This window comes from Pipistrellus kuhlii, unplaced genomic scaffold, assembly GCF_014108245.1.
Source record: "Pipistrellus kuhlii isolate mPipKuh1 unplaced genomic scaffold, mPipKuh1.p scaffold_m20_p_20, whole genome shotgun sequence".
Classification (NCBI taxonomy): Eukaryota; Metazoa; Chordata; class Mammalia; order Chiroptera; family Vespertilionidae; genus Pipistrellus; species Pipistrellus kuhlii.
The window spans coordinates 11,930,884-11,958,866 of NW_023425516.1; the positions used below are offsets into that span (position 1 = coordinate 11,930,884).

The 27,983-nt window shown below is 44.8% G+C and overlaps 1 protein-coding gene across 10 annotated transcripts; it reads left to right on the top strand.

Annotated features, from left to right (window-relative positions):
• Window positions 1-27,958, top strand: MSANTD2 (Myb/SANT DNA binding domain containing 2). Of its 10 annotated transcripts, XM_036449191.2 has the most exons (5): window positions 14,504-14,969; window positions 17,139-17,228; window positions 20,921-21,020; window positions 22,761-22,821; window positions 26,438-27,958. In XM_036449191.2, exons 3-5 carry the CDS (start codon window positions 20,945-20,947, stop codon window positions 27,288-27,290), a joined length of 990 nt encoding a protein of 329 aa, XP_036305084.1. In that variant the 5' UTR covers window positions 14,504-14,969; window positions 17,139-17,228; window positions 20,921-20,944; the 3' UTR covers window positions 27,291-27,958. The 10 variants fall into 10 exon arrangements, 9 of the variants coding, with proteins under 9 accessions (XP_036305087.2, XP_045441433.1, XP_036305086.2 ...); XR_006742351.1 differs by lacking the exons at window positions 14,504-14,969; window positions 20,921-21,020; window positions 22,761-22,821; window positions 26,438-27,958 and adding exons at window positions 1-870; window positions 4,054-4,098; window positions 4,676-4,753 and having other exon boundaries at window positions 17,139-19,679; XM_036449189.2 differs by lacking the exons at window positions 14,504-14,969; window positions 17,139-17,228 and adding an exon at window positions 299-870 and having other exon boundaries at window positions 20,765-21,020.
• The last annotated feature ends 25 nt before the right edge of the window (window positions 27,959-27,983 follow it).

Here is a 27,983-nt window from a genome sequence, read left to right on the forward strand (position 1 = left end):
TGGAGGGAGGGGCGGCCGAGGGGCGGCGAGGAGGAGCGCCCTGGTCCAGTCCCCCTTCCCCGCGGCCCCGCGCGCGCCCTCCTCCCCCGCGGGGGCTGAGGCCGGAGAGGAAGTGGGGCGGCTCCGCTCGGTCCGCGCCGCGGCGCCCTCATGCCCCCTCCCTTCTCCTCCGCGCGGCGCCCCGGCGCGCCCCCTCCCTGGCCCTCGCCCCGGGAGAGGAGCGGGCGGCGCGGGCGGGCCCGCGGGGAGAGGCCGCCGGGAGCCGAAGGCCCGCGCCGGGCAGCGGAGACCCTGAGCCGCGCGGCTCCTCCGGGCGAGCCAGGGCCCCGGGCGGCCCCCGGGAGCGCGGCGGCCGGAAGCGCAGGCGCGTCACTTCCGGGCGGTGCAGCGGCGGCCGCTAGGAAGATGGCGGCGCCCTGTGGCTCGGAGCGGCCCGCCAACTCGCCGCTTAAAATCCCAAAGATGGAGGTGCTGTCCCCCGCCTCTCCCGGCGGCCTGAGCGACGGGAACCCTTCGCTGTCCGACCCTTCCACGCCTCGGGGCGCCTCCCCGCTCGGGCCGGGCAGCGCGGCCGGCTCGGGGGCGGCGGCGGCCGGGGGTCTCGGGCTGGGGGGCCGCGGCGCCGCCTCGTCCTGGGGCGCCCCCGCGGCCGCCTGCCGCGGCATGTCGTGGACGCCGGCCGAGACCAACGCGCTCATCGCCGTGTGGGGCAACGAGCGGCTGGTGGAGGCGCGGTACCAGCAGCTGGAGGGAGCCGGCACGGTGTTCGGCAACAAGGCCCCCGGGCCGGCCATGTACGAGCGCGTGTCCCGGGCCCTGGCCGAGCTGGGCTACGAGCGGACCCCGTCCCAGTGCCGGGAGCGCATCAAGGTAACCGGCCGCCCGGCCCGGGGCCGCGAACCCGAGGCGGAGAGGAGGCGGGGAGCGCGGACCGAGGGGGGCGGGGCCGGGGCCGGTCCCAGCTCGGGGGCTCCCTCCCTCCGGAGCCCGGGGTGGGGGGCGACTCGCATCTCTCCGCCTTTTTCTTCTCTCCTTGGGAAGGGCTTTTTTTTGGTTTCGTTTTGTTTTGTTTTGTTTTTTCTCCAGATGGCCGCCAGCCCGTAGGTTTCCTGAGTTTGAAGTTGGGCGTGCCTGCCGCCGCCCCTCTTTCTTGCCAATGGAAGACGCTCCTGCGCTCTGAAGTTGCCGGGTTTCTCCTTGCGCGCCGTGGGCCTCCCCGAGCCCGGCACCTCTCACCCCACCGCCGGGGCCTCGTTTTGTTCCAGGCAGAGGGGGCTCCTAGGCAGAGGTTACCCCCCGCGGGATTGAGGAAGGGCAGCGGGGGGGCTGGGAGAGGGGGCGCCGGTGAGCCCCCAGGTTAGGGATTTCCAAAGGAGCGCGGTGGCAGAGCCGCACGGAGAGCGCCTTCGGGTGACTTAGCCTTTGTGTCGCCTTGCTTCTTCACTGGAGCTGCGAAGGACGAGTCCAACGGGAGATGCTTTGGAGCATGGGAAAGGCGTGATTGGAGCCAGATTAGTGCATTGTTCTGGGCGAAGTTAGCTTGCCCGCTAGTCGGTCTAGAATTTGGAGTGTCAGTGCCTCCTCCTCCAGAGTTAGATCGGCTTGAGGGATGTTTTCTGACTTAGCTCCTTCCTGGAAAGCTCCTTTTCCCCGGATGGGGTTGTTGTGCGGGATATGGTGCCCGGTAAAGCTGTCCGTGTGCATCTAGCTATCCTTGTGTGGTTATCGTTTTTTGCTGTTTTTTATTGGCTTTTTAATGTAGGCATTCCAGTTTGTGTGTGTTTTATAAGTTGATACGGAGTTGTTTTTTAGGGGTAAGTTAGTTCCCTCATCGCAGTGTCCGCCAAAAGGTTCTGGTAGGATTCCAGTGTTCACTGAACCCACTTCTCCTTCCTTCATAGCCATAGTATCTCTGTGTTTCTTTTCTGATGGGGATGACACTGTTTTTGGAACTCCTCGGGGAGGGGGTAAAAACCAAGTCAAAACTGGTAATCACCCTGAAGGAGGAGATTACTCCAACATTTAAGAGGTCTTGGCTCAAAAAATTTCGTCCAGAAACCAGGACATTTCAAATCTGTTAACTGTTGTTCAAGGAATTTGACACCATTTCTCAATTACAAAATTAAATTGGTTTACTTGATAAAATGTACCTTTGGGTCGCATGACCTATCCCCGCCCCCCCCCCCTTTAAAAAAAAACTAAAAAAAACCACTCAACAAGGATGTCATTATAATGGCGTTTATAGACAGGATTTGAATTGTGGGGGACCACTTATATGCGTGCTTTTTCAATAAATACAGAGTCGGTCTCCATATCATCAAAGTTCGCATTCCCAGATTCAACCAACCCTGATTCAAAACGGTACGGTACTTTATTTTCGCGTTCTCCAGCGTGGTTGGCTGAATCCGCAGGTGCAAAGGGCCGACTGTAGTTGAGGTTTTGGGGAGTCAAAAGTTATTTTCTGGATTCCATTGCATGTGGGGTCAGTGCTCCTCACCTCTGGGTTTTGAAGGGATCAACTATAGTAGCTAATAGATGACACTGTTCTCTGAATTTCATTCATTCTTCTGTTCAAGGACAGTCAAGAGGCGGAGTTTTTGCATTGTGCCACTAGCTTCTATCTGTGAACTTTTCTTGAGTTTATGAGTGCACCTTAGGCATTTGTGACTGTTTTAACTTGATTGATTTTTGTCCACAGAATTTCCCAATCAACAGGGAAAAGTGTTATGCAATCAAAAATTCACTGTATATAACTATCGATGAAATTGTTCTCAGGTGACTAGGAAATCTCTTAAGTTGAGTTGTGTCTTTGTCCAGTTATGAGAAACTAACCTAAAACAAGGAAAGGAGATTGAGCTTCTCTGAAGAATATTTTTTAGAGGATCAGTGTACCTGTCCCCAAACGGATAAGACCAAATTGACCTCAAGCTCCTAGAATATTCTGAGGATACGTAGCTGATGACAATGGGTTCTGTGACCCACAATGGCAGTGGACAAGGAGGACAGGTAACTGTTAAGGGCTGGACTCCATAGGTGACTTCCCCTGGGGAACAGGCTTCTTCCTTACCAACCCTGGAATTATAAGCTCCGTACGGGCAAGTTCTAGTCACTTATTCACTGCTGTATCGCCAGTGCCTCCCACAGGGGTGGGGAACCTTGCTCTCTTCCAGGGGCCATTTGGATATTTATAGCATCTTTTGCAGGCCATACAAAATTATCAGTTTAAATATTAGCCTGCTGCCACTCACAGATGTGTTTCTCACACATGGATATTTCTGTCTTTCCCTCTCTCTCCCCACCATCTCTAAAAATCAATGGAAAAATATCCTTGGATGGGATTTAAAATAAATAAAACTTATAAATAAGAAGCAGTTTAAAAAATTAGACTGCTATATCAGGCCAGACATTTAATTAACTCACCCCTACTGCCTTGGCAGGGCCAGACCAAATGATCTTGCCAGCCTTTATACAGTCCTCAGGGCGGATGTTCTCTGTGCCTGGCCTGCGGCCCTCTCACTCTCACAGTCCGGGAGCCCTGGGGGCGGGGTCCATCTGAGGGCAGTTAGACCCTTAGTGCTGCTGTGGAGGCAGCAGAGGCTGTGCTCGCCAGCCCTGAGCCCAGCTTCTGGCTGAGTGGCGCTTTGCTGACCACCAGCTCCTGCATTGAGCAGCTGCCCCCTGGTAGTCAGTGTACATCATAGCGACCAGTTCTGCCATTTGGCCAATTTGCATATCAGCCTTTTATTATATAGGATGGAAGTATTAAAATGTAAACATTGAAGTTGAATTAAGAGTTTTTGGATTTAGCTACCAAAGTACAATTTTTAAATACCAACCAAGTGATTATGTATATCTCTAAGCACACAGGATTTTAACTTAAAGTCAAATATAAGCATTTGTTTATTACTGCAAAGAATTTAATTGAGAAGTCTGTCTGACATGTCATTATTAATATTTGTTTAATCTTTTGGATAAAATGGATGTGTTTGAGACTGTTGCTGCCTGCACTATTGTTTGGCTCTGATGTCTTATTGCTTTTTGTTTGTTTGCCAGAAGAAAATTTGTCTGCTACCAATTCCAGCCTAATTTTGGAGCCAGGTAACAAATAGGGGTTTTTTTTTTGTGTTGTTTTTTTATGTATGTGTAGTCATTACATGATATTTTATCCTTTTGTATATGTAAGCCTTTTCTTCATATCTCCATTCAGCAAATATTCAAGCGCTTACTATGTGCAAGGTTATCTGCCAGATGTTAGACTGAATAAAAAAGAACAGTAACACACAGTCTGAGAGCTTACAATGCAGATGAAGTTTGTATACACACACATCAGAGAGTTAAAAGCTGTGCAAGACAACACAAGGAATGGTCTGGAATGCAGTCCTTGCTTAAGGGTCATTACTGAAATGCTTGAGTCGTTCTAAAGCAGACAATAGGTGTGATGACTTCAAAGGAGGGGGAGAGCACATCGCAGTTCATCCCGCAGTAGTGGAAAGAGCTCTCTAGATTGGCAATTCATGAAAACATTCACTTCTGAGCCACGTGCTCTGTTCACACTTCATCAATTCATCTGATGCACTACAGAACTCATTCCCAAGTCCCATATTTGAGGGTTTTATCCAACAATTTGCCTCTTGAGAGTTGGCTTTTTGTCTCTGAAGCAGTTGTGTTCTTGTAGGTCTAGCTGAAGGTGAAATGCAAACTGACTTGTCTCTGCTGAATCCGTGCTGGTGCTCATCACACCTGTTTACACACGGTAGGCAGACTTCTACCCAGCAAACACCGAGACTGAATTTTTAGAGACATTGCTTAGATTTATTCATCAGTGATTGTCATAATGTTTGCAACTAATTTCCTACTTTAGCAGACTAATCACAGTATAGTATGTTTAATCTTTTTTTATTAGTATTATTTTTTAATCTTCACCCAAGGATTATTGATGAGAGAGAGAGAGAAACTTTGATGTGAGAGAAACATGGATCGGTTGTCTCCCATAAGCACCCTGACTGGTGACCAAACCCACAACCTTTTTTGGTTTACAGAACGATGTTCCAGCCACTGAGCCGCCCTGTCCAGCCTAGTTTTTATTTGTGAGGACCAACTTGCTTGTTTCTGTCTAAGCATTTTAATAGACTCTTCCCATCTCTGAGGACGTTTTTCTTGTGTTTGCAGACAAGACTTTTCCTTTGCATTATCGTTGAAAGCTTTCCCAAAATTATGGTATACTATCAGATAGTTCCTAAGAAAGATTCAGTCAGACTTGCTTCCTTCCATTATTTTACGTAGTCAGTGTCTGTTGTTCCCCTGCCACTGTTATCCAGAAGCTGGTGTGTTTCAGTTTGCTTGTCTGTTAGTGAATCTGATGGGGGCTTGATGTGTATTTTAAAAGAATATAGTCCCACACCCCATAACGACATGTCAGTCAACAATGGACCGCATAGGTGACGGTGGCATACCATATGGCCTGTGTATATGATTAGTAGTAGGAAGCTACGGTACATCCAGGTTTGTGTAAGTGCACTCACTCTCTGATTTTTCCACAATGAGGAAATCGCCTAACAACATATTTCTCAGAGCGTATCTTCATCCTTAAACTGCGCATGACCATAGACTTAGAGTACCAGCCATGCACTGCTTATATTTAGGCTTTCCATTTTGGAGGTAAGGGATTTAACAAGCACATGTTGAAACTGGATGAATAGGCTTCCAGTTTCATTGTAATTAATTTAATTTTGAATTATAAGTAGCCACATGTTAGTGCCCACCATATTGAATAGTGTAAGGAAAAGCTTGTTATTCAGAGTATTAAAAGTCTTTTTTATTATGAAAGGATTTGCTTGGCTACACACAAGGATTCCTTCTTGCACTCTCTGCCACTTTACCCCTGAGTAGGAGGAGCCTTGGTAGAAGTCAAGAAAATGCTCGCCATTGTAGGAGGAAGAGCTTTTAGTGCAAGGAAGAAAGTGCTGTCACCTCAGTTGGCTGGGCAGTGTCATACTCTTGGTTCTAGGACAGTGCTGTCCATGGAACTTCTGTGATGATAGGAGTTTCTGTGTCTACACTGTCCAATCGCCACTGCGCAGTAGCCACTAGCCACAGGTGGCTGTTGAGCATATGGCATGTGGCTAGTATGACTGTGAAACTGAATTTTTAATTACCCTTAAATATTCATTTGTGGCTAGTGGTTAATGTATTGGCCAACTTTTTGCTCATGTATTCCCAGAAGAGTTTTGAAACCCATGTACTTGAACATTTTAAAGCTGAAATTAAAAATGTTTTCTTAATATGTTTGTAAGGAAGGATATAGAAAATGTTAAATCTTGTATGAGATAAGTAAGATGAGGATTAACTATAAAATTTATTGAATAGTATCCTCTGAATGTGGTGAGAAATTCATCCAAAGTTCTTATCTGTATGTTCTATTAAATGTATCTTGAAAATGTTGATGATCAGACACCATTCCACTTATTTTTTGTTTTGTTTTATTAATTCTCACCTGAGGATATTTTTTCCATTGATTTTTGAGAGTGAAAGTGGAGGGAGAGGGAGGGAAGAGAAAAAAAGAAACACCGATGTGAGAGAGACACATCGACTGGTTGCCTCCCACAGTCACCCCATGAATGGAACCTGCAACCCAGACATGTGCCCCTGAGATGTGTGGGGCCGAAGCTCTAACCACTGAGCAACACCAGCCAGGACTCCACTTACATTTAAACGAAATAATATTACTAACCTGTATTGCTTTGGTTATTCTCAATTAAGGAGCCAAGCTTTACACCTGACAAATACAAGACTGGGAATGACAGGAATCCCTAAGGTTTTAAGGCTCCTTGATCAGTCAGTCATTAAAGAAGGTGTATGGATACCCCAGCTGAAGACCACTGCTTTAGAACTCTGAGCTTCTTTCTTGACCGATGAGTGGGCCCTTGAATTCCACTGCCCTTAGGAAATGGGAAAGGTGTGCAGCCTAAATCTTGGCTAAAATCCAGGCTTCTGGGGGAGGGCTTGGAGATCATGTTCATTCCCTCTTAACACAGTAGACAGAATGGTCTTGGGGTTTCTATAAGTGCTGAGGTCTGAAATAAGGACTTTGTTTTTTATATTTACCAGTACAGATTTGGGTGTCTTCTGCAGTAGGTCCTAGGAATACAGCAGGTACCACTTACCCTCACTGTGCCCACCTGCAGTGGAGAGTCAGACTACTGACACACCAGTCACAGTGTTGTGAGCAAGGTCTGTGTGTTGTGTTGGCATTAAGCTCATGGTGCTACAGGTGCCCACAGGAAGGGCATCTCATAGGCTTTCAGGAGGTGGGTCCTGAAGGTGAGGGGGGACTGAATTGGCAGAAGGGACTAGAGACAGATGAGCAGTTGGGGAAAGGGCCCAGAAGCCGTATAACTTAAAATGGTACAAACTGCAAATTCATTAAAATACATTTTGTTCAAGAATCCAAAACAACCCATCCAAAAAATGCACTTGTTTCAAGCAGTTTGCACACGATCAGCTGCTTGAAAGTCATGTCTTTTGCGCTGGCTGGTTTAGCTCAATGAGTAGAGCATGGGCCCATGCTCTGAAGGGTTCCGGCTCCAATTCTGGTCCGGGGCACATACCTCAGTTGCAGGTTTCAGCCCCAGCCCCAGTCAGGGCGTGTGCAGGAGGCAATCAATCTATGTGTTTCTCTCCCACCGATGTTTCTCTCTGCGTGTCTCTCCCCCTCCCTTCCACTCTCTAAAAATCAGTGGAAAAAATACCCTTGGGTGAGGATTAATGTAAAAATAAATGGAAAATTTGCCATAGAGTGGCATTTGGTGAAGGTATAATTTACAAGCTACAAATGAATGGTTGGTGGCTCATAAAGAAACATGCGTAAGGGTGGGAAAGATAGTTTGGCACGTAATAGTACCAATTCCAGATACTTTATGAGTTTTGCTAAATAACATTTTTATAGTGTTGAATTGCAATTATGCAAATACCCATGATACATCTCTTTCCTTAATGTATGTACTAAAAGAAAAACCACGGTAATGCATCTTTTTGAACATATAACAAGAATACATTTTACCCTGTGGCCTAGTATTCCCATAATATATTTGTGTAACTGAAACAAATATTGAAAAATAATAATGAATATAACACACCCAAGAGACCGACGGACCCTTTAGTCACTTTTTCCCTCCTCCAACCTGCGCACTCAGCCGTGTGGGAGGGAGACCTGCCTGCCCTCCCGTGGGGGCGGGGAGGTCCTGGAGAGCCTGCTCACCCCACACGTCCAGCTTTAACCTTTTGCTGCTGTGGCCCCGGCTGGTGCCTTGCTTGTCCTGCACGTTCACAGAGCAGCGGTAGGACCCGGAGTCTTCCTCCCGGAGGCGCTGCAGCCGCAGGGACACGTTCCGGGAGGGCATGGGGTACACCAGGGACGCTCCATCCTGGTTGGTGGTGGCCCCATTGATGTGTGCCAGCACCTGGTGTGGGCATGACCCTGCCCGTTATCGCATGCCCGCACCGTGCCCTCCGGCTCCGCCAGTCTCCCTCCCCCAACCCGTCACACCTCAGACGCTCCTCCCCTGCAGGGTCCCCTCTCACCTGGGCCAGCTCCCCATCCTCCCCTTCTCCCCGGCCACCCTCTCACCACCCACCCCAGGTCCTCTGCACCAGGATGGCTCTTGATGCCCTGTCTATGGTCTCCGTCTCCCACTTGGGGTGTTTGGAAAGGGGGTCACAGCCCACAAAATCAATTTCCCAACTAATGAGCCATAACCTGCAGTTACATAAAAGAGGGTTAGAAAATGAGGTGAGATCGATTTTTTTTTTTTTTTTTTTTTTTTTTTTTTTAGTCATTGTGCTCTTTTAAACTTAAGGTATTCAAACTCCAGAAACATTAATTATATCCTGGTGAAATGTGTTATGCTATGTACTTCGAGATAGTCGCAGCCTAGGATTTGAGGGGAGAAGGGGAGAGGAGGTGGGAAGTGAGAGCACCTACATTACGGTGCTGGAGACATAATAAGCAAGAGATTGGCTGGTGTGCCAAGGAGTTGGGATTGATCCTCATCATCACGGGATTTTAAGCTGGAGGGTGGCACGGTTAGTCTTAGGTTCTAGAACTGGCTTTCATGTGGAAATGAGTTGGAAAGGCTAAGACTGGAAGCCCAGGATCACGGAAGGCTTCTGCAGTATTCTAGACAAGCAGTGAATAAAACTGTGGTCATGAAAATGGGGAGAAGAGAACCGATTTCAATATATCAGTATTCAGGGGGCTGCTTGGAGAATCTGAAAATACAAATTTATAGGATTTGTTAGATCCTAACCTGTCACAAAACCCACTTTTGCTGCTGTGCCAACTCACACAGGGTTCTTCGTTGTGTTCTCAAGGATCATACAGTACTTCATAGCTTAAGTTTTTAGAACCAGTGACATCCAACTCAAACACCATTTTAGAACAGCCCTGCCTCTGTTACCTCTAGGAAATAGTCTCTACAGACACTTGGATTCTGCTCTTTCTCTTTTTAAACATTATGAGAGGGCAGGCACTAAAATTAAGATCTAAAATCTCAGGTGTTAATTGTCTGAGGGCACTCTGAAGCGTATGCTCATATCTCTAGGTTAAGGGAGAATAGCAGCCTGCCCCCTTTGGAGGTTCATAGTATAATGGTTAAAAATGTTTGGAGGTTCATAGTGTAATGGTTAAAAATGTTTGGAGGTTCATAGTGTAATGGTTAAAAATGTTTGGAGGTTCATAGTGTAATGGTTAAAAATGTTTTGAAAGATGGGAGGAAAAAACTTCCTGAGCTTCAAACACAAAGATCAGTACCACTACGAGCTTTAGATTGTAAACAGTTGATTGTTAGGTACTCTTCCCATTTATTCTGCTGGGTGGTCCATGCAGTGTTTCTGCTTGCTCTTTACCATTGCAGAAACCTGACTGACTCAGTGTTCACAATGAAGGCTTAACGGATCTGAGCCTCAAGCATATGTTAAAAATGACCTGGAGTTTATAATCTGTGCAGAGTCTTACTCCCTATAGTTCTGAATAGTTGAAAAGTGCCTGCATATTGGAAAAAGACATGTATTTAAATCTGTATAAATACCTAATTTTGGGAGGGATCTTGAGAGCCAATTGAAAAAATAAATTTTTTTTGCACTAATGGAATTTTTTCCCCCTTGGCAAAAAAAATAAATAAATAAATAAAAAAATAAATCAAGTGGGTGTTATCTTGTCACTTGGTGGCTTGTGTTGTTATTCCTTAGGAAAATGCAAACCTGTGTTTATTTTCAGACATTTTAGGCATAACAGCCATCATTTTTTATGTAAGTGTTCTCAGCTGTATTCATAAATTACATATTTTGAGCTACCAAATAACACTTCATTCAAAATAAATTGATACAGTAGAAGGGAAGTTCTTCATTTAGATGTTTTCTAGCTGCATTTTCTCAGCCTGTGTAAGACTACCTTGTTGTAATAGCCTAAATTTTTGAAACTCACACTATTGCTTCTCTACTATCTACTTTCAGATTACTTCATTTATCAGAAAACTCAATTATGTTTGTAATTGAAATTAATAAAACCAGAATAAAAGTCTATATCTACCCCAAACTGCTTTTATTATTATTTTGAATCTGCAAATACCTTTCTCTAAATGGAAAGATCTGTTTTATGACTTAGAAAGCAGAGTTTACTTTTCCAAACAAGATTTTGATACTGAGAGCTGCAGTTAGGTCCTTTGAGATGGTTATTCCTACCATTAAGTTTATGATAAAACTTTGCTGCTAATTTTTCTCTGCTTGAACTAACCTCTCCATAAGGCACCTTGGTCTCCATATTGTGTGACAGTCACTTTTGTAATAATCACAATGGCTAATATTTACGAAGTGTGAGCTATTGGGCAGACACTGTTATAAATGCATTGGTTACATTTTTATTTAACACAAGTCTATGAATGAGGTACTGTCATTAGCCTCACCTTACAGGTGGGGAAGTTGAGGCACTAGAGCGATTAATTTGTCCAATGTCACAAAGCTAGTAGATAGGGAAGCTAAACCAAGCAGTCTGACTCCATACTCTTAACTGCTTGGTTGTACATATTGCTCCCTTATCAGCACAGCTTTATTAAATTTTGACAATTGAAGTGATATTTTGGTAATAGTCTGAGAGTGTAAACGGTCATAAATGCAACAGCAAAATCACATAGCAACATAGGTGATGGGATGAGATGGACTGTTTTGTAATAAATCACAGGACTGTACCAACAAAAAGGATATGCATGTAAAGAAAGCTAAATAAGAATGAGAAAAGAGCCAAAACCGGTTTGGCTCAGTGGATAGAGCATCGGTCTGCAGACCGAAAGGTCCCAAGTTCGATTCCAGACAAGGGCATGTACCTTGGTTGCGGGCACATCCCTGGTAGGGGGTGTGCAGGAGGCAGCTGATCGATGTTTCTCTCTCATCAGTGTTTCTAGCTCTCTCTCCCTCTCTCTCTCTCTCTCTCTCTCTCTCTCTCTCTCTTCCTCTCTATAAAAAAATCAATAAAATATATTTTTAAAAAAGAATGAGAAAAGAAATCAGTGCAGAGAGTATAGTAATAATCCAGATAAATACAATTACTTTAGCTAAATATTAAAATGAGCTATAAACTTCTCAGCAGAAAGGTAAATACAGTGACTTTATATACTACTTTTCAGTGTCTGCTGAAAAGCATAGCTAGTTCCAGTTTTGAAACCAGAGATTAATTTACGTTTGAATACCCTCTGGTAGTGACCTTGAATAAGTTGCCACCTCTCAGTTCTCTTTTCTGTGAAATAAGGATGCATCACACACCTCCTGTACTTACCTGATAACACCGCCCAGATTCCTCCTCCAGGAACGAGACATGAGTCATTGGAGCGCTGATTGGTGATGGCTTCTGGTTGGATTCCTCCGGGGAATTTCTCTTTGCCCGAGGGAGCTGTCTTCCCCAAGGTTAGGCTCCCTGTCCTGTGGCAGCCCGAGTCCACTGAGTGGCCAGTGCTGAAATACAAAGGCACGGCCTCCTTGCCTCAGTTCCGTACCTCACTGTGGGATTAGCTAACGCCTCTGTTCCAACCTCAGCTTCTTTGCCCAGTGCTGCTGCTGCTCAGTCTCACAGTAAACCTGCACACATTCTCCTTAGTGTTTTCTGGGACCCTCCCTTTTAGCTTTATTACCAAAATGAGAAATAATAAATGTACACTGTTTAGCCCCAGTCTCAGCGCACAGTAGGCACTGAGAAAATAGTAATAGTTTACTTTCATCACATGGGACATTGAGCCGTATATGGAAAATGTTTGATTTTTATAGAAGTACAGACATTGTTTTCATATGGCCATTGCTTTCAGCAATCCTCATAAAGATAAGAATAAAATGCTACCAAATGAGCTATAAAAGTATGATTGACCTGGTCTAGTTGGAGCATCATCCCATTCACCAAGAGGTAGTTGGTTTGATTCCCAGTCAGGAGCAAATTGGGGAGCAACTGATGGATGTTTCTCACATCAAAGATATTCCCTCTCTCTCTCACACACTCTCTCTCTCTCTCTCTCTCTCTCTCTCTCTCTCTCTCTCTCTCTCTCTCTTTCTCTCTCACTCATCAATGAATATGTCCTTGGGTGAAGATTTTTTTAAAAACACGTAGAATGATTACTTGAATTTCTTTCTAATAACTTTCTAAATAAATTCAGGTTGCCTAAGAATAAGTGTATAAACTTAAAACATGCTTATCTTCAGGTTTTCCTAGGAAGAGTATGTGTCAATGTGTTCTTTTTCACACATTTATGACCTGTAGTTTATATCATGTAAGCGCAAAACAAAACAAACACACTTTTTGAAGTAATTCAATATTTGCCTTTTTTAAAAAAAACACAATTGACTGAATCTTGACTTAATGCTTTTCCCTAGATATCTTAATGGAGAAAACCATCTTTATAAAATCTTAATTTTTACATGATTTTATCCAAGTGTCAAGATTATTTTTTTCACAAACAACACTTTTAAAATTTACTAATGGAAAAATCTGTATAATAGGTTGTTTTTGCATTAGAGATGGTAGGGTTTTGTTTTTGTTTTAATATTTTTTTTTTATTGATCTCAGGGAGAGAGAGAAACATCGATGATGAGAGAGAATCATTATTCTGATGCCTCTTGCACACCCCACACTGGATTGAGCCTGCAACCTGAGCATATGCCCTTTCTGGGAATCGAACCGTGACCTCCTGGAGCATAGGCCAGCACTCAACGGCTGGCCTGGATAGTAATGTTTAACGTCATCAAAGGTCAGGTCATTGGCGTCAATTCAACACCAACAGGAATTCCAGTTTGGATGCAGTAAAGAAGGAAACTTTATTTAGTGCAAACAGCTCAATTGTGACAGAGCATGTCTGTGTAAATAGTACTCCTAAGGCCTGAGGCAAGGCCCCTGTCCAGCTAGACAGCTCTGCTCTGCTCCTTGCTGGTCTGCTCTGTATGCCTGCCTAGTCTGCTCCAGAGAGATCTTTGGTGTTTCAGCCAAGGATGGGCAGCCTTAAGTGGAGAGGGAAAGTACACTTCCAGAACCAGAGATGAGCTGACTTAAAGAGACAAAAGTCCCTGCTTCTAGTCTTTGATTGGTCGGTCTTCATGAAGTTAGGACTCTTTAAATCCTCACAGTTTGATTGGCCCAAAGGACATTGTCCTGATTGGTCAGAACGGAGACCCCTCTGATTTATGAAGAAGCTGGTGGGGATATAGCTGCTTATCTCTAGGTGGAGCAAGTCTCAGTCCTGTTGGTTGAAATAGGATTCCAAGAACTCCTTCATAAAGGCTGGCTCAGATGGCAGAACACAGTGCAGGCAGGCCTTTCTGTGAAGGATGCAGGCAGCTTAGCGCAGGCTTCTCCCTCAGGCCCTGTATAGAAATGGCTGCTAGGCTCCGCTTTCTTTCTTTCTTTTTAAATGTGTTTGAGAGGAGAGGAATAGAGAGATGGAAACATCAGAGATGAGAGAGAATCATTGATGAGCTACCTCCCGCTTGCCCCCCACTGGGGATTGATCCCTCAACCCCAGTATGTGCCCTGACCGGGAACCAGACTGACCTCCTGGTTCATAGACTGATGCTCAACCATGAGCCATGCCAGTCAGGTGGCACCTGGTAGTTTTTATATGCCAGGTCTTTTGAAGGAATACTTATTTGTCTTGGGGCCTTGGTTCCTCATTGGACTAGGTGATCTCTAAGATTTTTTTCCATTTTAGGACTCCCATATATTTTGGAAGTTGGGAATTGGTTTGTCATTAGAGCCTTAGGCAGCTCCAACAACCCTGGTCAATCAGTATATTATAAAAAGTTTTTTTTTTTTTTTTAAGTTTTATATTGATTTCAGAGAGGAAGGAGAGGGAGAGACTGATAGAAACATTAGTGATGAGAGAGAAACATCGACTGGCTTCCTCCTGCACACCCTCTCACTGGGGATCAAGCCCACAACCCAGGCATATGCCTTGACTGGGAATCAAACAGTGACCTCCTGGTTCAGAGGTCAACACTCAATCACTGAGCCACGCCAGCCGAGCTATTATAGAAAGTTTTATAAGAGATATTTGGCAAAGATAAGAACACAGATAATGAATAGTATTAAATGCTCGGGAAACTCAAATGAGTTAAGGACTAAGTTTGAGGACTTTTTTTTTTTTTTTTTTTTTTAAACAATTAAGAAGACTTTGCTGACCATAATATGAACAGCTTCAATGGAATACTCCCCTTGGATTAAGGATTGAATAAGTGTAGGCCTTTGAGACCCCTTTAGTGTTAAAATGGGAAGATGTTAAAGCTTGGCCGTTGTGACTACTAAGACTTAATTTCATGTCCGTACTTGTTTCTAGATGTGTGAATGTCCCTGTTTTAAGTTGTTATCTTGGGAGATTTATCTAGCACCGATGTTGGTGTTAATCAGATACTGAATGCTCCAGTACGGTGTGATACAGTCGGAACAGGTAACCAGCATAACTCTGAGTTATTTAGTATTGCTTAACTGCCACTTCAGAAAAGGATTTCCTTCCCAGGAAATAGAAAAATTACTGTATTTTGTTAAAGAGTAAGTTGGTAACCTTGTGTGCTTCTTTTAGGAAACAGGGGAATTTGGCTAACTTACCTCTTAAATGAAATATTAATGGTGCTTTATTTAAATGAGCAGAACAGTGAGTAAGATGGGTAAATTGTACTTAAACTGGATGTTCCAGTTCCTAGAATCTCTTGTAAAATGTAAGACTTGAATGAAATTTACCTTATTTTAGGATTTCTAGCTATTTCCTGTTATATTCTTTTATGGAAGAAATAATTGCATGGTACAGAGCAGTTTTGTTTTGTTTTTTAAATATATTTTTATTGATTTCCGAGAGAACGGGGGGGGGGGGGCGAGAAACATCAATGATGAAAGAGAATCATTGATTGGCTGCCTCCTGCACACCCCCTGCTGGGGATCAAGCCTGCAACCCAGGTATGTGCTCTTGACTAGAATCGAACCCGTGACCCTTCAGTCTGCAGACCGATGCTCTATCCACTGAGCCAGGCCGGCGGGGGCCAAAGTGGTTTTTTAACACGAGGTTCTTGTATGGGCTCTTCACAGAGTCCGTGTTCCCCTTGAAATTGTCTTCTATGTAGTATTTTTTTCTGGGGAGGAAATCCATGACTCAAAACAGTAAGACTCTCTGCTCTGGAGAGGAAAAGGAAAAGGAAAATTTAAGAATAAATCTTTCATTTGTCAAAATGTCCTAAGTTTCCCTAAGAACAATGGGAGTGTGAAACAACTGTATTTTTGTGGGGGTGCTTTTTTTGGGGGGAAAGGGAGTTTGGGTGGTTTTAAAGGATTTGTATTATTTGGCAAATCAGTTTGCCAGATTTTACTGTATGAAATCCTAAGAAAATAGAGAAAAGTTCTGCTAACCCAGATGGATGCATTTTGCCTTAGATGATAACCTAATCATTAGTTACGTCTTGATAGATAGATAGATAGATAGATACCATGTTTCCCCAAAAATAAGACATCCTCTGAAAATAAGACCTAGTGCAACTTTGGGAGAAAAAATTAATATAAGACACTGTCTTATTTTCGGGGAAAGGTAGATAGGTACATAGATAGATATAGAAATGCATACTGTATTCTTTATATCTCTCTTACTGTGCACAAAAACGTTTCTTTACTTTCAGGTTTTTTCCTTTCCTACCTTTGTACTCACAGTCAGAAAATAAAACCAGTTAAATAAATTTTGAGTCTTAAAGATTTTGAATGAACGCAGTGTTGTTGTTTTTGCCTCAATTAACTAAGAGTAACTAGTTACAATAAAGTAATTAAATTTAAAGGAAGAAGATCTGTTTCACAAACTTTTTTGCTTAAAAATACACATCTGCATAGACAGAGGAATTGTTCTCAACACTTTTATAATCAGTCACTGGAGACCCACTCCCAGTAATACCCATTTCCGGTGGAATATAATATATGATTTTTAAGACTTTGTTTGCAAACACAGTAAGTGTATTCTTTACTTAATCTGTTGGGTTAAAAGGGCCTCACATGTGTCATAGTTAGTTGGCAGAGGATTAAGATAAACGATGTAACCCATTTCTAGAATGGCCTTTGGAAATCCGTCTCACTGCTTGTTTTTTCTCATGACACTGCTTCCCGCTGTGATAACCAAGCTGTCCTCCACGGAGGGACTTGAGTTTCCATCTGACATCTCAGGCTGCGCAATACGTTTATATGGCTACCCCTCCCCATTGGATGCCGTCCCCCCGCAGTCAGTTCTGTTAGAACAGTGGTTTTGTCATGGTGCTTACTTTATGATTGGATGACACGGGGCACATTTTCAGAAAACGACTGAGCCAGCGGCAGAATTAGTTGGCATATGCCCGTACGATTGGCTTAGCTTGCTTCTGGCCTCGCCATCCCACGGGAGAATGCCGTTCTTCCCACTTCCTGGCAGTCAGAGGAGGAATTGGAGGACGCTTGAGGCAAAAGAAACATTACCTGTATCCCCAAAGAAGTTCCTGTGACGGCAGAAAAGGGCTTTGATGAAACCACTGGCCCTACTTACAGACCTTGTTTTCCAAGCCTTTCGTTGTATGATTTGCCCTTTTCTGAACTCTACAATTTCCCTCTCTTGTAGCTGGTTCGATGCCCAGAACTGAACGCTGTGCTCCAGCTGTGGCCTCACCGGTGCTGACTAGAGAGGAAGAGCCACCTTCATAGCTTACATGTGATTCCTCTGCTTATACCACCCAATGCTGGATTTACTTACTTTGGCAAGATAGCTGCATTGTGCGCTGTATTTAATGTTCCGTGTGCTGTAACCCTGGGTCTTTCTCTGCATTGCTGCGTGAAACCCCCACCCCGCCCATCTCAAACCCCTGCCTCCGTTTACCTGCCCCCCCCACCCCCGTAGACTCCCCTTACATTCATCCACAATGAATGTCATCTTTATTCTCTCGTTTCTTTTCCGTCTGATCTTAAACTTGGGCAAAACTTCCCCTCTACCAATTGTCGGTTGTCAGCCTTCTTATTTGTCTTTCTGCTTTGGTAACGGGACACCTTTCAAGTCTTTCCTCTGGTCCTTTTCCTCCTGTGGTCCTGGTACAGTTGGCACGGGGGACTTAGTGAGCATCCGCCTGGCATTGCCTGGCGATCAAATAGCTGAGAAGTCCTCTGGTTTGACCACCGACTCAGGTTGTTACCTACGCTCTCGGGCCTCCGTTCAGGTTTCCTTAACCCCTCCTGCCTCCATCCCTGTGGCCTCACTCAGGAGGCCCTGTATCTCACAGTCTTCCCCAGGGAGGGCCAGAGGCTTGTTTACCATGGACATTTCTGACAAGCGTCCCTCTTAATTGTGATTAGAATGGTCTTTAATCATTTTTAGCAAATTCTTCCCCCCCTTCCCCAAGATATTGGTTGTTGTGGTTTTTTTTTAAATGTTAGAGCTTAAAAAAAACAAAAGAACTTAAGTCACTATAAATTTCTCAGGAGTGAGGTAAGGGAAGAAGGAAGGGAAGCCAGGCGATGGATTGTTCTGAGCAGGAAACAGGAACTGGCTCTCCAGGAAAAGCTAAGGCGAGGTCCTCGCAGGGTCTGGTCAGCTGTCAGGAATGGGAGGCGAGACTTTGTTCTTTCTAGATTCTGGAGCACGGTCTTACCTTCAGACTCAGAGCAGGTGTTTACGCTGGGCTGTGAGGGACTCTAGATACGGTTGTGTAAGGGCATGCTTTGGTGAACCATGGAGAGTGTGCAAGGTGTGACCTGTCTGACTTAGGGGAGATTGGTGAGGACACCTCATGTGTCCTTTTTGAGTCATTTCCAAATCCCTCTGGTTTCTTACAGTAGCCGTCAAGCTGAAGTTTGAGCTCTTACTTTTTTTCCTATGCCCTATTTCAATAGCTTCTCCTTAGATCTGTCATCTTTGCTGAACCTAGAAGATACCTCATATGTATTTATGTTTTGAGAGTTAAAATCAATCTGGAAATCTTTTTAACATTTTCAGTACATCACGTTTTATCATAACGATAAAATTTTCTCTGGTCACCAAGCATTTTTCCTTCAGACCCTACTAGACGCTTTGCATACCAGCATATTAACTATTAAAGCGTATCTCACAAGAACACTGCAAGGCGAGACATAGACCGTAAAACGCATCATCTGACGGAGCTTCCACATTGGCGACCGTTAGATGTGGCTGGTTTTCTTATTCACCGTCTCACAGTGAGTGTGAGCTCACTTCGGTGCTTTCAGAGGAAGTGAATCCTCCCTGTGGTTTCCCCCTGGAGGGCCAGCCACAGTGGCCTTGTTCGCGCCCAGGTCGCAGCCCGGTAAGCGTGGCCCCTTCCTTCAAAGGAACATCAGCTGTGTCCCCGCCTTCGGAACCACCCTCAGTGGCAGCCAACTGGCCCCTCTCGTGCTGGGTGCTTTTCGCAGCAGCCAGGCAGTGGCGGCACGGTTCTCACGTCCATTTATGGCCCTGGAGGGCGAGAGGGACACGGCCGGGACTCTCCATGTACGGTCCTTGAGGAGTCGGGAAGCGTGGTCGGGTGTTCTTGGAGGCAGCAACGAGACATTGTGAGATAAAAATAAATCGCAGGAGATGTTTGCGATTCCAGTTCCAGTGCTGCCAGGAGGACGGAGAGCACGGGGGCGAGAGCAGAGTCCACGAGCTCTGGGAGGCATCTGTGTCCTTCCCCTGAAGGCTGCCCGGGACCCCCCCAGTTCTCTAAGAGCTGTGTGCTTGTGTGACCGTCCCTTAGGAAGAGAAAGCCCAGTTCTTTGAGGCATCAGTGGAGGCACCAGAAGAGAATCGAGAGAGGAAGAGGGAGGAAGGTGCTCAGGCAGGGGGCAGGCTGGCCGGTTTGGGGACAGGGTGATGCTGACCACCACTCTATGTCTGAGGAATATCCTCCTAAGTGTCATGCTCTTATGATTCCCTCTGCCCATCCGGGTTTCTGGCGTCAAGAGAAGATCTGCAAAGTATCTTCACTGAACTTTCATGGAGGTTCTGTCAAGGCTTCTGAGTTGTTTTAGTTCGGTGAGAACAGGTGATGTGTTGGCTTATGGGACGTCATCTCACATCTAGGAGACAGTCATGGTCTGGCAAGAGCACGCACGGAAGTCGGAGGTGACCTGCTTTTGCGCAGGCGTGTTAGCAAGTGTTTAGGAGCCACCAGAGGAAAAAAGGGTTTTTGTCTCAAGGAAACTCTCAGAGTGAAACCCAGTCAAGCAGAAGGAACATGGAGGCAGAGATGGGATAGAGACTGAGAGCAACTAAACTAAATTTGGAAGCTGGGACCAAGTCCTTGATTTAGCTTTTGCAATATCGTTCAACTGAGGAAACTGGCTGATAATACGCACTACGCCTTAGAAGACCCTGCAGACAATGGAAGGGCTGTCTGTGTGAGATAATGAAGTCATCCAGGCTTTCTGTGTGGACTTGCAGGATGGTATTTCTATGCTGTGCGTTGGAAGGCAGAGAGATAAATGAAATAACACCCCTCCACCTCACTTTCCCCCAAAAAGAAATTAGTGGCTTCACTTGCTGTTTGTTGGGCTGGCAGTTTGAGTTGATGGAATAGACTAGTCTTACTGGATGAGTTTTAGATTAGGTGTACTGTTTCTTGATTATGGATGTTTGAGACTGGAAGTCAGCAGCATTATTGATTTGACCTCTCTTAAATTTTAGCCACTTCCCCAAAGACAGGGTGAGTTAGTGAGGAGTATGGACTCTTGAGTGATACGGTTCACTAGTGGATTCATTTAGGGGATTGTTTTTACCCTGTCTTCCTTCGTAAGAGTAAGGAAGGTGATAGTCTTTGCTTCAGGGAACTCTCCTTTCTGTCCTCCCTCCCTCACTTTTCCCCAATTCTGGCCCCAAAGCAGCTCTATCTCTTCTGTGGCAGGTGTGCATCCTATTGGCTGGCTGGTATTTCTTGTTTTCTTTTTTTTTTCTTCTTATTTTTAAGTGGGGGAGGGGGTATAAAATATGTGTATGGGGTACATGCAATAATGTTGTAATAATTATTGTTTAATTGATAATTAATTGCAAAGTAATTGTTTGAATGATAACGTGTTTTGAGTAAATGCTAAATTAGTAAATTTTTTTTTCTAATATAATAATGAATTTGAAATGTAGCATTCCTGTAACAATGTGTCTCTGTTTGTCTGTCTGTGTCTGTCTAATAGTAATTAATATCTGTGGTCCGTACCTGGAAGAGGAAGGACAGCTTTAAAGGAATAACAAAAGACTTTGTGTCTTAGACCCTTCGCAGGTGTTACAGTCGGGTGAAAGAACATGGTGTTGGGAAAAGAAAGAGCAGTTACACATTTGAACAGTTGGAACAGGTGTTTGGTCAGGGAGGATGGGATGCTCAGCCCTGCCAGCCTGTACTTATTAACAGTAGTGGCTTGTACCAGGAGCTGGAGTCAGATGGCAGCACTATGGAGGAGTATTCACAGGAGGACTGGGGAAACCACAGTCAGGATCTCCATGGCTACCCAACAGATCAGGAATTGGGTAAGAAAGCCGGCATGTCTGCTACTCGTGTGTGTGTGTGTGTGTGTGTGTGTGTGTGTGTACCTTTATATGTGCACTGGGACTGGTACAGTCTGTACTGGCAGCACAAGGCATGTAGCCTGTTTATCTGGGGCATTTTGGGCAGCCTTGATTTAGTCTTAAACTACCAGCTAGTGCTTGGTGTTGGTCGTTTGGTGATTTGGGTACCAGCCAACAGCCTAAATCTACCGGAGAATTCCTTACCCTGAGCTACCCAGGCAGCTGGGTGACAGAATGCTATGCCCTTTGGAATATCCTGCACCTCTTCATTCTGCCGTGCCTGCCATGCGCACTGGCTCCTGGCCCAGCTGCCATAGAGGAACCGTCTTTTTCCCCTTCCCGTTTGTGATTTGGGAATGGTCCCTCCCAGACTTCGGTCTGAACAAAATATGAAGGGAAGCCTCTATTTATCTCAAAAAGGGCTCATAGTTGAGCTTTATCAGCAGTCATGTTCCTTCACATTTCACAAAGGATTCCAGCAACAGCTGAAATGATTTATCACAGTCTTAACGTTCACAATTGAAACGAAGCTGAGCTTGTGTGGCCTAAGTAAGAGGGTATATGTGCATTGCTTTTTTTGTAGTAAATGCTCCAGTTTTGGTTTTCATGATGCGGAAGTCCTAATCACGATTCTACTGCAACCATTATAGCTTAATAGCGAGCTGTGTGATGAGTACTCACTCACACGTGAATGCTGTCACTCCCCAGTGAGAGAGTATGGTGGGACTGGCTCTATCGCTGTACTTCTCCAGCTCAAGATAATTAACATTACTCCATCATCATCCCTGGTGCTAATTCAAAAGAAACAGTATTAAACTAGTGTTTCTTGTGAATGCTGGTTTTTTTGTTTGTTAAATCTCAAATATTGGAAGAGAGAGGGAGACAAGAAAGAGGCTTCTAACTGTAGGACTAACACAATTTAAGAAAGAGACTTTAAGATTGGAAGAATAAGCCCTGGCTGGTGTGGCTCAGTTGAGCATTGACCCATGCACCATGAGGTTGCTGGTTGGATTGCCGGTCAGGGCACATGCCCAGCATGGCCTCGATCCCTCATGGGGGGTGTGCAGGAGGCGGCCCATTGATGTGGTGCTCTCACATCAGTGTTTCTCTCTTTCTCCCTCTTCCTTCCTCTCTCTCTAAAAACCAGTTATTCTTTAAAAAGAAAGATTGGAAGAATAAACAGGGCAGATGCTAAGCGATTACTGTCTCTTCACTTCAAAACAGTAATGAGGTCTGAATTACTTTGGCATCCCATAACTCTGGTTTTGCCAGAGAGGTTTAAGCCACCCAAATCTTTGGGGGTGGAAATAACATGCAGAATATGTGGATCCTGATATCGGGGAAGTAATTCTCTGTAAAACCTACATAGAAAATCCAAATCTCGCAGAATTATTTTCATTCTTGTTCCTTTAAAAATCATGTTTGCAGAGAAATTAAGCTTTAAGCTCCCAGCTAGAAATCTACTGGTGACCTTGAAGAATTTTATACTTGTAGAGCTGGTTTCTGATCTTGCATATAAATGTATGCATCTCATTATAAAAGAGATACATATAAATCTGGAATTGGGCAGCTGCTTGAGACTAGAATCAAGTCATCAAATTGGGATAGATGGATGAACAGTACACATATAGCTACTTACCTACATAAATGTATGCCACCACTTAGGAGACTATAACTTGTTTCCATAACCTTGCCTTTCAGATGAAATACCTGTCACAAAGAGAACATTAAAAATAAAACAAGAGTCTTCTGATGAAGCACAGTAAGTAGACACTTTCCTTCTCTACAAAGTGTATTCGTCTCGGTTTACTGGGAGGTGCTTCCTCCGCCATCTCACTGAGGAAGCGTGCTAGCCATTCTTCCTCACTCCCTTAGCGTAAGCTTTCCGTGGTTAACCTAAACACGGTGACAGTGTTACATACAACAAGAAGAAATAAATCCGTTACATGAAAAGAAGCCTGTTTGTGGGTGTGTGGATCTGGACACCTGGATGTTTTACTAAGATGGAAAGATGAGTCGCAGGACCCGAGTTTATCTGAAGTTAGGCAGAATGATAGAAGGGCTAGAGGACATGTAAATTTCTTAGGTTACATTTAGGGAATCAAAAAACATGCTCTTACTCGGCTGGTATGGCTCAGTGGTTCAGTGTCAACCCATGAATCAGACGGTCATGGTTCTATTCCTGGGCAGGGCACATGCCTGGGTTGTGGATCTCGATCCTCAATAAAGATATATTTTAAAAAATATTTCAAAAGAGGACAAGGAAGGATGGTGGCTCTGAAATGAGTTTTTGGGTGTGTGTTTTTTTAAAAGCATTGATCCATGGAGAAACATGGTCCTATATCTTAACCTCACAAGTAACACATCCTACCTAATAAAAGAGTAATATGCAAATCGACCATCACTCCAACACACAAGATGGCTGCCCTTATGTGGTCAAAAATCCTGCCCCCCATGTGGACACAAGATGGCCAATTTAAGATGGCCAACAGGGGAGGGCAGTTGGGAGGGACCAGGCCTGCAAGGGAGAGCAGTTGAGGGCGATCAGTTCTGCAGGGGAGGGCAGTTAAGGGTGACCAGGCCCGCAGAGGAGAGAAGTTGGGGGCAGCCGGGCCTGCAAGGAAGGGAAGTTGGGGGGGACCAAGGCCTGCAGGGGAGAGCAGTTGGGGTGGGGACCAGGCCTGCAGGGGAGGGCAGTTAGGGGCAATCAGGCTAGCAGGAAGGCAGTTAGGCATCAATCAGGCTGGCAGGGGAGTGGTTAGGGGCAATCAGGAAGGCAGGCAGGCAAGTGGTTGGGAGACAGCAGTCCTAGATTGTGAGAGGGATGTCCAATTCCCAATTAGGCCCAATCCTACTGGGGTCAGGCCTAAATGGGCAGTCGGACATCCCTCGAGTGGTCTCAGATTGGATAGGGTGCAGGCTGGGATGAGGGATACACACCCCCGTGCATGAATTTCATGCACCGGGCCTCTAGTTATAAATATTAGAAAAGTGGCCAAGTGCCTTTGTGTCCTCTGAGAAGAGGGACAAGTTCCCAGGAACACAGTGATTTCATCTCGATGGCCACTCTGACACTTGAGAAGCTCTCAAGGGACGCTGGAGGGTGGAGGAAAATCCAGGGCAGTGTTTGCCCTCAAGAAGTAGCTGATAGCAAAATATGTCACATCTTTGTCATCTCGCAAAGAAAGTCAAGGAGAGTAAGAGGTCAGACTGAGAATGACTGCATGGGCGATCCCTCAGTGTTAACAAAAGCTTTTCCCCTGGAAGATTTGAGAATTTAATAGGAAGTTTCCAGGGTCTGTCTCCTCTCAAGAAGCTAATAAACTGGCACATACACCCTCTTTCTTGTACACACTTGATGGTACATGAGGGGTTAGTTGAGTATTTTTGTAGCTTAAGTCTATAATTGTTGTAGAGGGTAATAGTTGGTTGCTAAGTTAATATTTAATGAACTTCAATCTTCCATTATCAAAGATTTACCATACCTGAGAAGCAAACTTGTAATTGCATATCCCCACATATATATGAATCATGGGATATCATTTATAGTTATATGAATTCTGCAGCATATGCAGAAAGAATTCCCTGCCTTTTCTGTCATAACAGTTAATTATCTGAATCAAAATTTCTTTACTTTTTTCCCTTTATAAAATATTTTCTAGAACAGTCTCAATTCATGGTCTTGAAATTTTTTAAAAATCCTCACTCAAGCCGAGACCGGTTTGGCTCAATGGATAGAGCGTCGGCTTGGGGACTGAAGGGTCGTGGGTTCGATTCCGGTCAAGGGCATGTACCTTGGTTGCGGGCACATACCCAGTAGGGGGTGTGCAAGAGGCAGCTGATCGATGACTCTCTCTCTCATCGATGTTTCTAACTATCTCTCTCCCTTCCTCTCTGTACAAAAAATCAATAAAATATATTTTAAAAAAATCCTCACTCAAGGACATATTCTTTTATTGTTTTTAGAGAAGTGGGGTGGGGGGGAGTGAGAGAGAGAGAGATGGGTTGCTTCCCATACATGCCTCAACTGGGGATTGAACTCTAAACATAGGTCTGTGCCTTAACTAGGAATGGAACCCATCAGTTTTTGGTGCACAGGACAACACTATAACCAACTGAGCTACCCAACTAGGGCTTATTATCTTAAATTTTTATCTCTTAAAAGCTAAGCCTAATAGGGACCTTTTACATCTGCATTCCCGTATCTTTTTTTTTTTTTTTTTTAATATATGTATTGATTTTTTTACAGAGAGGAAGGGAAAGGGATAGAGAGTTAGAAACATCGATGAGAGAAACATTGATCAGCCGCCTCCTGCACACCTCTTACAGGGGATGTGCCCGCAACCAAGGTACATGCCCTTGACTGGAATCGAACCCGAGACCCCTCAGTCTGCAGGCCAACGCTCTATCCACTGAGCCAAAGCAGTCAGGGCTGAATTCCCAGATCTTAAATCTGTGTTGAACTAACAGTTCTTTTCAGTTTGGAAGACGTAATGAATTTCTTCTACAAATAGAAGAAAATGTCCTTTTCTTTTTGCAAGCATGTATCGGCCAAAATTATTGCACTTTCAGAATTTCCAACTTTGAAGTCAAGATGTTCATTATTTTAAATGACACCGTATACCTTCCTCTTTGGCTGACTTACTGGAATGACACTGTTCAACATGAGCATATAGGTTTCGGGTGTGGGTTTTGTATACGTTACAAAATCTGTCTATTGCACTGTGTGCCCTCCACCCAAAGCCAGATCTTCTCCTCTCACCTTATATTAGGACTCCCACCCTCTTCCCTCTGGCAGCCAACACACGGCTGTTTGTGCTCACGAGTTTCGGTTTTATATCCCACACGTGAGTGAAATGGAACGGTTCTTAGCTTTTTCTGACTGACTGACTTCACTCAGCATAATGTTCTCAAGGAAGATTCCCTTCTGCAGACAGCTTTCTTCACTTGCTCTTGGTTGGGTCTGCAGTCCATCATTCGCATGATAATAGCCACTTAAAACAGCTCATGATCCTTGTGCTCTGAGGTCCTAGGGTCTTACCTATCAATAGTTGCTAAGGTTAATACAGCCAGCCTATCTAAGTAATGGGAGGCAGCTTATCATTCATTCCCAGAAACTTCCTAGGGGATAGTGTTCTCAGATTTTATACTATTTTATACTCCACCTGCCCTGACCCATATAGAAGCCACTAATCACATGTGTTTATTGAGCCGTAACTTCAAATTATAATGAAAAGTACCTCACGGGCCATGTTCTGAGTGCCGCTGCTAGCATGGTGGGTGGCACAGATAGGGAACAGTTCCGTCATTGCAGGAAGTGCTGTGGACAGTGCTCATCCAGACCCCTGAGGAATTTGCTTTTTTATTTCTCTTTCCAGGAAGAGAGACAACATGCAGAACATCGTCCAGATTTTGGAATCGGTGCAGTTGAAATGGGAACTGTTTCAGAGCTGGACGGACTTCTCAAGGCTTCATCTTTCTAACAAACTGGCCATCTTCGGCATCGGCTACAACACCCGCTGGAAAGAGGAGATCCGCTACCATCATGCCGAGATCAGCTCCCAGGTGCCCCTGGGCAAGCGCCTCCGGGAGTACTTCAACTCCGAGAAGCCCGAGGGCCGGGTCATCATGACCCGCGTGCAGAAGATGAACTGGAAGAACGTTTACTACAAATTCCTGGAGATCACCATTAGCGAGGCCCGGTGCCTGGAGCTGCACATGGAAATTGACTGGATCCCCATCGCCCACTCCAAACCAACCGGTGGCAACGTCGTGCAGTATTTATTGCCGGGAGGCATTCCCAAGAGCCCGGGCCTGTACGCCATCGGCTATGAGGAATGTCTGAAGAGGCCCTCCTCCCCCCACGGGCAGCAGAGCTCCCTGGACCCGGGAAAGGAGGGCAGGGGTGACCTGGAAGCCCTTTCGGCACCAGCCTCGTTACAGGCAGAGGCAGAACCCGCGCGGATCACCTACTGCTACCTCGGGATCGCCGAGGTCAGGACCCTGCAGCAGTGCTTGTTTTTACACTTCCAAGCCAACACCAAGACCTTCAGCAAGGACTGGGCTGGGATCAATGGGTTTTTGTCTCAGAACTGCATTGTGGATCCCGGAGTCTCCCCCAAATCCATCTACATCAAGTTTGTGGAAGTAGAGAGGGATTTCCTCTCCGCGGGCTCTTTAGTCGAGTGCCTGGAAAAAGCCATCGGGTACCGCTTAAAATTTAACAACTGAGTGTCATCCTTCATAAGGATCCCGGCTCTTACCTCCCTCTTCTCACTGCCTGTGACCCAGACTGTCCCTCACGCAGATGCTGCCATCAGACTCTCCATGGAAACTCTTTCCACCGCTGGGCCAGTACAACCCGCAAAGGATCACACGAGACTTTGAGCAAACAACACAGACCTCACCTCCAAATGCTCACTTTGAGCAAATGAGATTTACAGCGAACTTGCATGGTGGGTCGACTGTTTTTTTTTTTAAAAAAAAAAAAACATTTTTAAATGGGTATTAGAGCCCTAATATAAACAAACATAGGTACATTCCATATTGGACAAAACTTATACTTTGAGTTTCATATAAAATTGAAAAATTTTGTATTTTTTCCACGACGTTTCCTTTTTACACATCTCTATGTCTCTACGTAAGTATTATTTACAACCCTGAATAAATAAGCAATAGATAATGGCAAGTTAAATCTCAAGTCACAGTCAATAAGACTGTTTTTCAATATCACCTTTAGCTACGATTGTATATAGTTTCATTTTTTCACCAGCCAAGTGTTTTGCTATTCCCAATCAGTGTTGCCTGCAAAGACCTCTGTTTCTGTGATGTACCAACTTGACGGTTGTGTTGCCGTTTAAACTTTTTTTTAAAAAAAAAAATTAAAATGATTCCTGGCCTCTTGGCGTAGTGGTTGAGCTTTCT

What these genes read in the sequence shown, in the direction of transcription:
- MSANTD2 (XM_036449189.2), top strand. Translation starts at nt 406, where the DNA reads ATGGCGGCGCCCTGTGGCTCGGAGCGGCCCGCCAACTCGCCGCTTAAA. An exon ending in AGTGCCGGGAGCGCATCAAG is followed by an intron (nt 871 to 20,764) that starts GTAACCGGCCGC and finishes TTTGTGTCTTAG; the next exon opens with ACCCTTCGCAGGTGTTACAG. An exon ending in CCCAACAGATCAGGAATTGG is followed by an intron (nt 21,021 to 22,760) that starts GTAAGAAAGCCG and finishes CTTGCCTTTCAG; the next exon opens with ATGAAATACCTGTCACAAAG.